The following is a 10,124-nucleotide window of genomic DNA, read 5'->3' as shown; positions in this document are numbered from 1 at the left end:
GAGCAAATATGGAGGGGAGACGGCAAATTAAGAAACATGTCGTCTCAATTTTCTAACATAGAGCCGAAGACGAATTAGTACATAGACAAAAAAAAAGAATTTGCTATTTATATGGACATATTTAGAATATTTAAAAATAGAACATATTAGGAATTTTCCCTATTTAAAATCTCTATCTAAAAATAGGATATTTTAAGAATTTTTTCATAAAAATAACCCATCTACATATTATAAAGTTATAAACCAAAAATACATGTAATTTTCTCACCTACAACAACGTCATGTTATTTTGAAGGACTATATAGATCTAGGTGTCATTGTGAAAGCCTTCAAATTATAAAACCAATCAAAATCACATACAAATATTGTTTTAAAACATGGGAATTCAATGTCTCTTATGAACCACTACTAAATACTTATTACTGTAATTATTAATTTTTGTTTTTTGGGACAAAACAGAATAGAAAGATAGCAACAAGTTTAACGTCTTCATACGTTATTACGATTCTTAACCTCGTTTATGTGAATAAAAGCATTCAAATATATGAAAACAAAATTAAGATAAACAACTCCACCATTTCACTAATAAAAAGATCAGATAAATACACAACCAAATCTGAAATCTTAAAAACAAATTAAATAAAAAAGAAAGTTCAAGCAACATCCCATTAATTCACAACCACAATAAATAAACTGGAAAAATATATCATGGAGAAAAGACACATATGCCCCTCCTTTTTTTAGTTTGTAGGGTTGCTCCTGAATGAACCCAAGGCCTTGATGGCTGCAGCCCTCAGTATATATTGATGGTACGCCGCTGCTGCCAAAGCTCCCACAAATGGTCCAACCCAAAAGACCCACTGCACCAACACAACACCACCCCATTTATTATTATTGTACATCCTTTAAGGCAATGTGTACAATTATTTATTTATTTAAATAATGTACAGCCCTATCTATTGTACAATGTACAAAAATACTTTCATGAGACAGTTTACAGCAGCATCATCATTGCACAGGGTACTTTACTTTTGCATAGCGTACAACTCTTTATGCATAATGCACAAGTCCACAAAGTAAGAGGTCTATGCTATGCATATGAGGTGTACTCTATGCATAAAGGATGGTACACTAGTAAGATGCAAGTGAAAACTCTAATAATTTTTAAACGACGGATATTATATAAAAAGGACATCTAACAAGCCACTAAAGTCGAGATAATTAACAGTTGTGATTACTTACATGGTCATCCCAGATTTTTTGGTCATTGAAAATCACGGCAGCACCAAAGCTTCTAGCAGGGTTGATACCGGTTCCAGTAATCGGAATAGTGGCCAAATGCACCATGAACACGGCAAACCCAATTGGTAGTGGGGCCAAAACCTACAAGTACTCAGCATATTAACGCACAACGTACAACTATAACAAACAAACAAACAAACAAACAAACAAGGAAATTGAGGTTGCATACAGGAACGTGAGAGTCACGTGCGCTTCTCTTGGGGTCGGTAGCCGAGAAGACGGTGTACACGAGTACAAAAGTGCCAATAATCTCGGCTCCGAGTGCAGTACCCGTGTTGTACCCGAGTGCGACCGAGTTTGCACCACCACCTAGTTTGTTATAATAGGACTTCATGAAGGCCTTCACTAAACCCACACCACTTATTGCACCAAGACATTGTGCAACCATGTAGCCGACTGCCCTTATTAAAGACACCTTTCTGGCCAAGAATAGCCCGAATGTAACCGCAGGGTTAATGTGACCACCTATTTATTAAACATTTAAACTACATTTACATGGTTGAAATTAAAAATAATAATAATAATAATAATGAGTAAATATATATAGCAGGGTAGTAGGTTACCAGAAATACCGGCGGTGCAGTAAACAAGGATGAAAATCATGCCACCAAAGGCCCAGGCGATGCCGAGGATGCCAACGCCACCACAAGGGTCAGTTTCTTTCTCGTAGCCAATGACGGTAGCCACGGTGACGTAAAGGAAGAGCAGTGTGGCTACGAACTCGGCTATCAGGGCTCTGTAGAACGACCAGAGCTTCAGCTCACCCAAGTCAAGTAGCGGAGCTGGTGGTGGGTCCGCATAGTCTCTCCTTGCTGTTTCTCCGACCTCACTTACTTCTTTAGACATATCTCTCTCTCTCTCTCTCTCTGTCTTGCTACCGGAGTTTGAGTTGTGTGTTTTGCAAAGGTTGTGGGTGGGTGGGTGGGTGGGTGTGTGGGTGTGGGTGTGTGTGTGGGTCTCTTTTTAAAGAGGAAATTAATCATAATGATTGAGGTTTGGATAAGTGAAAGGGTGTTTTGGGTATTTTTTTTTATAAACATTTGAGGTTGTTTGCATGCTAGTCCTTGTAGTTTGTGTGTTTGGTTAACAAGAATAGAATATGATACTCTAATTATATATAAATGCAGGTCTACGTCTCATTTGCCACATAAATTAAACTACTACATTTTCTGTTGTCTTTCCTTTTGTAATAATATTTGCAGACGTCTTGTTGCTACGAAGTTATGATATATGAATGACACATCTTGTATGATAGAATGTCACACCGTGTATCATTAACGAATTATTATTTCTAGCTATACATGTGAATGATACATATTCGGAAGGTCATTTCTTCATACAATAATAATGACTTGATGGTCGGATGTTGGTTTCGAAATTATCGCCTATTACCCGGTTCTATATATGTTGCAACTCTTATTTGGACTAAAAAAATAAGATAATGCTATATATGGTATGACTTACAAACAAGACCCGTTTTGAATCTTTTGATAACAATAACGTGTTTTACTTTCTTTTGAATAACGTTAGTCCGGTTGACAAGTCTTCAAATGGAAGCTCCTACATCAATCGCTTATTACATGAGTTCGAATCCTGTAATCGTGGTGTTCTCCACGGTAAGTGACATACACTTGTGAGAATCAAACCCTCTGGGCAATCCGAGCAAACTCGTGATGGCATGCGTTTACTAATATGTACTCCAGTGATATATTTTGTTAAGAGGGGTCAAGTGCAATATAATGATTATACATGACAACTTTAGAAAATAAACGTAGTGGAAAAGTGGGCCCAGGAATACAGCGATGAGCATGTGAAGAGATAACCAATGGTGCTTTGGGGTGGGGGGGCCTAATCAGCTGTGTGCACTTCTTTGACAGCCAATCATACGTCACAGTGTTCCAACGGTTAAATGCAAGACTATGACCTATCCTTTTGGCCCTTGTAGTTTTCCGTTTTTTAATATGTCATCTAAGGTCCTTCAACTTTTGTTTTATGTCAAACTGGACCCTTTACTTTTTCTGGAACTTGGTGGCACATGTGACTCACCTGGCCCATGGGAAGTTTGGTAGGACCCAAAAGATTATTTAAGTATTTACTACTATACTTTAAAACTTGCTTTTGTGTTAAATTTGGTATAAAAATAAAAAATCAATAAAGTTGTTTCAATAGCAATATTATGTGTTGCATTAAGACTCTTTTACTAAAAGAAACAGTCATATAAAACCATAAGCGATAACTAAACTTAAAGACAAGATACCAAACTTTGCCAAAAGATAAGTTTGGATATCTTGTCTTGTGTTTTTGTTGCCCTTTCACATGAATTAAAGTTACATTATGTATTTACTATATAATATAGTATAAGTTTACAATACTTTTACAAGAAAATTAAATATAACAAAATAAGAGAATTAGATTTTAATAATCTTAAATTTGATTTGTTGCTTATAATAATTTATAATTACCTCGTTATCAATGATAATTCTAGATTTCATTTTTGTTACCAATAGCAATCCCGTTAGCATAATCATCGTATATCAAATGTGTTTTTGTACTTCAAATATTTGCTCTAAAGGCATGAAGCCGACGAGGGGCTTGTTCAGTGCTATTTAAGTTTGGAGGGTTACAAAATCATGTGTAACTCTCCCCTGTAATCAAACCTCTTCTTAATTCTTATCAATTAGGATTAGTTGGTTCTTAGAAAATGTAAGATACAAAAGGAGTTTGGATCTTGACTTGTTGGTTCATGCAAATTTTGTTAAGTGCCTCAAGAGTTGAAGTTTTATCATTACGTGTTTTCACAGTTTCAAGCTTCAAGTTTTAGGTCAATAGGATGTAATGTTTTATGGATTTATTGTCATACCTCAAACCACAGTCTAGGCGTGTGACTCATATGTTGGTACCATAATTATAATTAAATCAGAGTTACGTTTTAATAGCGGAAGTCTTGAAAACTTGTGGATTTAAATTATAATATTTACATTAGAAAAGACGGGATTTAAAAGTTTCTCGTTTAATGTTAAAAGATTACTTGTTTTATGTTTACAAAACCACCATTAACATTATATTAAATTTAACAAAAAGATCCGAGCCATCGGATATATTGAGCACTTCGCTACTCCAAGCGCTAACCTTGATCACCTGCAAAATGTAATAAAATACATCAGCAACGAATGCTGGTGAATATGCTAACGCTAAAAATATCTTCTTTACTTAATCACCCCTCAAGACTACGCTGGTCTCGGCCCATCGTTGCTTAGGAATAACCAAGTTAAAATAACACAATTCATAAACTCAAGTCTCTACACTCGGTTCCCCCAGCAAACACCGCAGCGTTCGACTAGTTGAGTGCCAATACGTATACACAAGGTCATACTCCCCGCAGACGAGCATAATTGTGACCAGGTGTGATGTGCCCATCACATATTTAAGGATCCAGACAAACATACACGATAGCCTGAGGCCAGTGTTTATACCCTTATTTATAAATGTTTTAGAGACACTTAGTCTCAAGTAAAGTTTTTCATATAACACATTTGTCTCGTTTGAAAACAAGTTTGTAAAGTTGGGGCGTATTCACCTTTTTCAATTTGGATCGCCTTCAAACACCGTCCGAGGGTCTTTCCCGTTGCTATCTCGCACCTATAGTACGAGTATAACCAATTGTTAGTCGGATATACAATCGGCTTAAGACCTTTATTCTTATTTTATAAAATTTACCTCGATGAACCTTTAGTTCAAAATCTCTTTTACTTTAAAACCTTTAGTTAAAAAGTAATATTATAAACCTTTAGTTTATTTATAAAACCCTACGTTTCTTCTTCTCTAAGAAACGTATTATTTTCTTTTCTTTATTATTTAAGAATAATTATTTATTACTTAAATAATATTTCTATAACAAAGAATCACATATAATATAATCACATTTGATATATATGTTTATATTTTCATAATTCTATCTTTTCTTTTCTTTGTTATATTTTCTTTTATTCTATCGAGGTATCGAGTATAACCTCGACTTAAGGTTTAAGCCTTTTAATATTTTATTGGAAAGTGGTACGAACAATCGAGGAAACGAGAACGGAAATCGAGGAATCGGGGCACGGATTTTGTGGTGAATCGATAATATGAAACTTGGGACTTAGAGAGATGTTTTAGAGAGAGAGGAGAGCTGATTTGGTGTGAAAAGAATGAAACCCGACCTTGCTATTTATAGGCATTTCCAGGAGGGGCATCACGATACGCGTGTGACTCGTATGTTGGTACCATAATTATAATTAAATCAGAGTTACGTTTTAATAGCGGAAGTCTTGAAAACTTGTGGATTTAAATTATAATATTTACATTAGAAAAGATGGGATTTAAAAGTTTCTCGTTTAATGTTAAAAGATTACTTGTTTTATGTTTACAAAACCACCATTAACATTATATTAAATTTAACAAAAAGATCCGAGCCATTGGATATCTTGAGCACTTCGCTACTCCAAGCGCTAACCTTGATCACGTGGCAGATCTTGTGCCAGAGTTGTCAGACCACGTCATCTGATACGCGATGACATAAGCTCACGACGATCGCGTATCGCCGTTACCATCTTCTTGAAGGTTTGACCACACCCTTCGCGATACGCAATGGGTTTGTCCTTTGTCCGTCGCGTATCGTTATGGGACAAAGAACAAAATTTTCTTTTTAAAACTTAAGGTTTGGAATTTTGACAGTTTCGGTCCCTTAACTTAGGAAACTTGACATTTTGAATCCGAAACTTTCCCGATGTTACATTTATGGTGTAGTATCAAGCCAGGAATATTAAAATTTGTTATTATGATTATTACTCAACTAACTTTTATAATGACATTTACCAAATGTTTTGAACCGGGTCGGGTAAAGGTATTTGGCCGTTTTCCTAAACCCGGTCGGGTTTTGCGGGGGGCGGTTGGCCCGGACCCGTTGACCTGGAAAATCAACCGGTAAAACCAATATTTTCATTAAAACCAAAATGAAATGTGTATTGTGGGATTTGAACTTTGGTCATTTCCTAGATAGAAACTTTAATAATTACCCATTAGTCAACCAATCAAACTTCTTTGATGTCTTTATTGATCAAATATAATTCATATATATTCAAAATGTTAGCAATGTAACATAAATAAATATTAAAATTTGTTATTATTATTATTTGTGGTTATTATTATTTTTTATATATATACGAATTATATGTATATAAATAAATGTGTATTTAAATTATTTTGACGTCATCCGGGTACTGGTCCGACCTCCCAGGTCGGTCCGACCTTTGACCCGGTACGGCTTTCGGGTCGACGTCCGAACCAGGACTGAAAACATTGCATTTACCACAAATACTTTTGCAAGGTCATGTTCCCGATGCCCTACTTTAGCGTTAGATTTACTCATAAACATAGTTCTAAATATCATAGTTAATTAAAACTTGCGCGGAATTAAAACTTCAACCATATATATTACATGACATTCATATCTTGTATTAAATAAACATCTTTTGTCCTTTAAGGTAGAACATAAGTCTTTAAAACATCATAACATTTTTCCTTGAGATGTCAGTGTCTTCAATTCCATGCCATGTGTCCAAGTCAAGCTAACTGCCTCATTCTACTCACATGCGTGCATACTAAAAGTCAGCTATGCTGAGTGAGTTCTAGTTAATCATACAATATGTTTACTACCTTACTTATACGTATCCGAAGGTACATATACATCATTCTTACATATACAAATACTTACATTCATTCATATTATATATTTTCTTACTTTCTTCTTATATACTTACTTACCTTCATACTTTTTTTCTTTCATATTCATACCTTACGTTTTAAAGAACATTACGTCATACCTTCCTCGAATATTATTAGGGCCCGGTTCCATCTTGCCTCGAATATTATTAGGGTTCGGTTCCCTCTCGCCTCAAATATTATTAGGGTTCGCTTCCCTCTTGCATCGAATATTATTAGAGTTCGGTTCTCTCTTGCCCCGAGTATTATTAGGGCCCGGTTCCCTTTTCCCCCATACAACCACACCTTATCTTTCCTTGTCCATATAATTGTAAACATCATTCATACATTCAATATTTACATTAGCATACATGCATTATTCGTATATACTTTCCTTTACATACTCATCCCATAGTTACTACACATTATCCCACTTGACAGTACGTGCAATATCCGAAGATCGTTCACGTACCGACAAGCATTCATTAATATCACAATTATAACTATCACACCAATTATTATACATACACTTACCACTTAAGGTAAGTGTATTAACAATTCACATTGAGTATGCACACAACCCCGAAAACATAACAAAGAATGGGGCTAGAAACTCACCAGTCACCTGTTTCTTTCTGAGTTTATAGTAATACCATTCTTTAATTGATCACGGCTAACTATATGATAATTACATATAGCAATCACTAACCTTTTACACATCATTTAAGTTTCCTCCTAAAACTTCTAAGTCTGGAGTATTCTATTCGAATGGGGTATTCCATTTGAAAGGAGTATTTTATGCTAATGGATTATTCTATTCGAATGGGCATTCTATTCGAATGGTTATTCCATTTGAATGAAGTATTCTATTCTAATGGAGTTTATAGTAATACCATTCTTTAATATAGCAATCACTAACCTTTTACACATCATTTAAGTTTATAGTAATACTATTCGAATGGAGTTTATAGTAATACCATTCTTTAATTGATCACGGCTAACTGTATGATAATTACATATAGCAATCACTAACCTTTTACACATCATTTAAGTTTCCTCCTAAAACTTCTAAGTCTGGTGTATTCTATCCGAATGGGGTATTCCATTTGAATGGAGTATTCTATTCTAATGGAGTATTCTATTCGAATGGGCATTCTATTCGAATGGGTATTCCATTTGAATGGAGTATTCTATTCTAATGGACATTCTATTCGAATGGGAATTCCATTTGAATGGAATTAATGTCTGGAGTATTCTATTCGAATGGGGTATTCCATTTCATTATATTCTAATGGAGCATTCTATTCGAATGGAGTATTCTATTCTAGTGGATATTCTATTCGAATGGGTATTACATTTGAATGGAATTGACTTCTAAGTCTGGAGTATTTTATTCGAATGGGGTATTCCATTTAAATGGAGTATTCTATTCGAATGGAGTATTCTATTCGAATGGGTATTCCATTTGAATGGAGTATTCTATTCTAATGGACATTCTATTCGAATGGGTATTCCATTTGAATGGAATTAATTTCTAAGTATAGAGTATTCTATTTGAATGGGGTATTCCATTTGAATGAAGTATTCTATTCTAATGGAGAATTTTATTCGAATATACCCACTGTTGGGTATTAAATACCATATTTATCATTTTCACTTCATAATCTTACATCCACATCCATATTTTTGTGTTCTTTATCTTTTAAACATGTTCCTTTCTATTCTAGACCAAGATCTAGCAAACCTATAAATAAAGTTTACACCTTTATTGATTTCGAACCCGTTTAAGCTAGATCTTGGGTTTCTACATTAACCGTTCTTGCTCACGGGTTCAATAAGTACACTTTTAACATCAAGTTTATATTTTTATGGTATAATAATACCCGATTTGCCTTAGGGCTAAGTCTTAGGGCAAACCGTATTAAAAAACATAATCTTTAGGCGAAAAGAATGTACCTTTTTACGTTCTTAGGCTACGGTTAGCTTCGATGTGCAACAATGGACTCGTGTCTCACTTGTATAATCAAGATATATCACGAACTAGGCTCGGTTTTGGCTTTGGATCTTGAGCCGTGATGTTAGAGAGTGTTTGTGTGTGTTTTTGAGTGTGTTTGGAGGCTATGGTGCAGAGATTGATAAAAATGAAAAAGATTAGGGTTTAAGGGGTATTTATACTCCCTTAAGCCCATGGACATAAGGCTCATCTTTCCTTTTCGGTCAATATTCAATTCCATCTAATTAGCCTACTTAACCTATTTTTATTCTTTTATTATTTCTCTACTACATCAAGTAAGCTTTTCCATCATAAGTAAATAATATATTAAATATTATTCTTGGAAATTTCAGGATGTTACAAGTCTACCCCCTTATAAGAGGTTTCGTCCCCGAAACTTAGCTTATTCTCGTAAAAGGAACACTTCCTATATTCACACACTTTATTGAATCGTCTATGCTTTTTGGGTTATCCTTCTCACTCATGACTTTGCAGTCACCGAGTGATGTTCATGTGTTTTAGCTATTAAGGTAGCTTGTCCATGAGGCCCTCGATGTACCAATTCTCGTCTCGTCTTCCCAAGGGACTTTGTTTTATATTATATTAACGCTGAAGCCTAAGACGACGCTTTATCACAACACAAATATTCATCTTAATCAACATGCATTCACGACAATTCATATCATAACTAATTTAAACAGTCACCAGTCTAAACTTTAATATAAAATAACACGTATCAAGTCATTAGAATAAAACTTATGGCTAGTAACTAGCCTTCTTGAATGGTCTTTTCTAAGCATACGAAGGAAACTGTTAAACTTCAGGCATTCTTCTCTGTTTCACATTCTTCCTTCGGCTTCCTGCAGTCCCTTGTTAGGTGTCCACGTCCTCCACAGTTGTGACACCTATGGTAATTCTTACACTCCTAGGAGGAATTACCTGCTTTTCCACACCTGATGCTCACGCCTAAACCTATTCTGCACTCTCCCGAGTGTTTCTTCCCACATTTTCCATAGATCGAGAACTCATCCTTCCTTGCCTTCTTCTTAAGGGAGTCTTCTTCATTAACTTCATCTAGTTTTGGGGGTGG

At 35.1% G+C, this 10,124-nt stretch overlaps 1 protein-coding gene across 1 annotated transcript; it reads right to left on the bottom strand.

Annotated features, from left to right (window-relative positions):
* Positions 1 to 617: 617 nt before the first annotated feature.
* LOC143593758 (putative aquaporin PIP2-8) lies at positions 618 to 2,152 on the bottom strand. The gene is made up of 4 exons (XM_077073303.1): positions 1,866 to 2,152; positions 1,472 to 1,767; positions 1,243 to 1,383; positions 618 to 860 (listed from the first exon to the last, which is right to left on the bottom strand). Exons 1-4 carry the CDS (start codon positions 2,146 to 2,148, stop codon positions 741 to 743), a joined length of 840 nt encoding a protein of 279 aa, XP_076929418.1. The 5' UTR covers positions 2,149 to 2,152; the 3' UTR covers positions 618 to 740.
* Between the last annotated feature and the right edge of the window lie 7,972 nt (positions 2,153 to 10,124).

The sequence above is a fragment of the Bidens hawaiensis genome, unplaced genomic scaffold, assembly GCF_021521415.1.
Source record: "Bidens hawaiensis isolate Kalapana, Puna unplaced genomic scaffold, B.hawaiensis_p1.1 tig00000190_1, whole genome shotgun sequence".
NCBI lineage: Eukaryota > Viridiplantae > Streptophyta > Magnoliopsida > Asterales > Asteraceae > Bidens > Bidens hawaiensis.
The sequence above is the reverse complement of the archived record's forward strand: the minus strand, read 5'-3'. Positions and strand labels throughout refer to the sequence as shown.

Coding starts and splice junctions, on each gene's coding strand:
- LOC143593758 (XM_077073303.1), bottom strand. CDS start 2,148: ATGTCTAAAGAAGTAAGTGAGGTCGGAGAAACAGCAAGGAGAGACTAT. Junction 1,384..1,471: donor CACGTGACTCTCACGTTCCT/GTATGCAACCTC, acceptor GAGTACTTGTAG/GTTTTGGCCCCACTACCAAT. Junction 861..1,242: donor AAAAAATCTGGGATGACCAT/GTAAGTAATCAC, acceptor GTGTTGGTGCAG/TGGGTCTTTTGGGTTGGACC.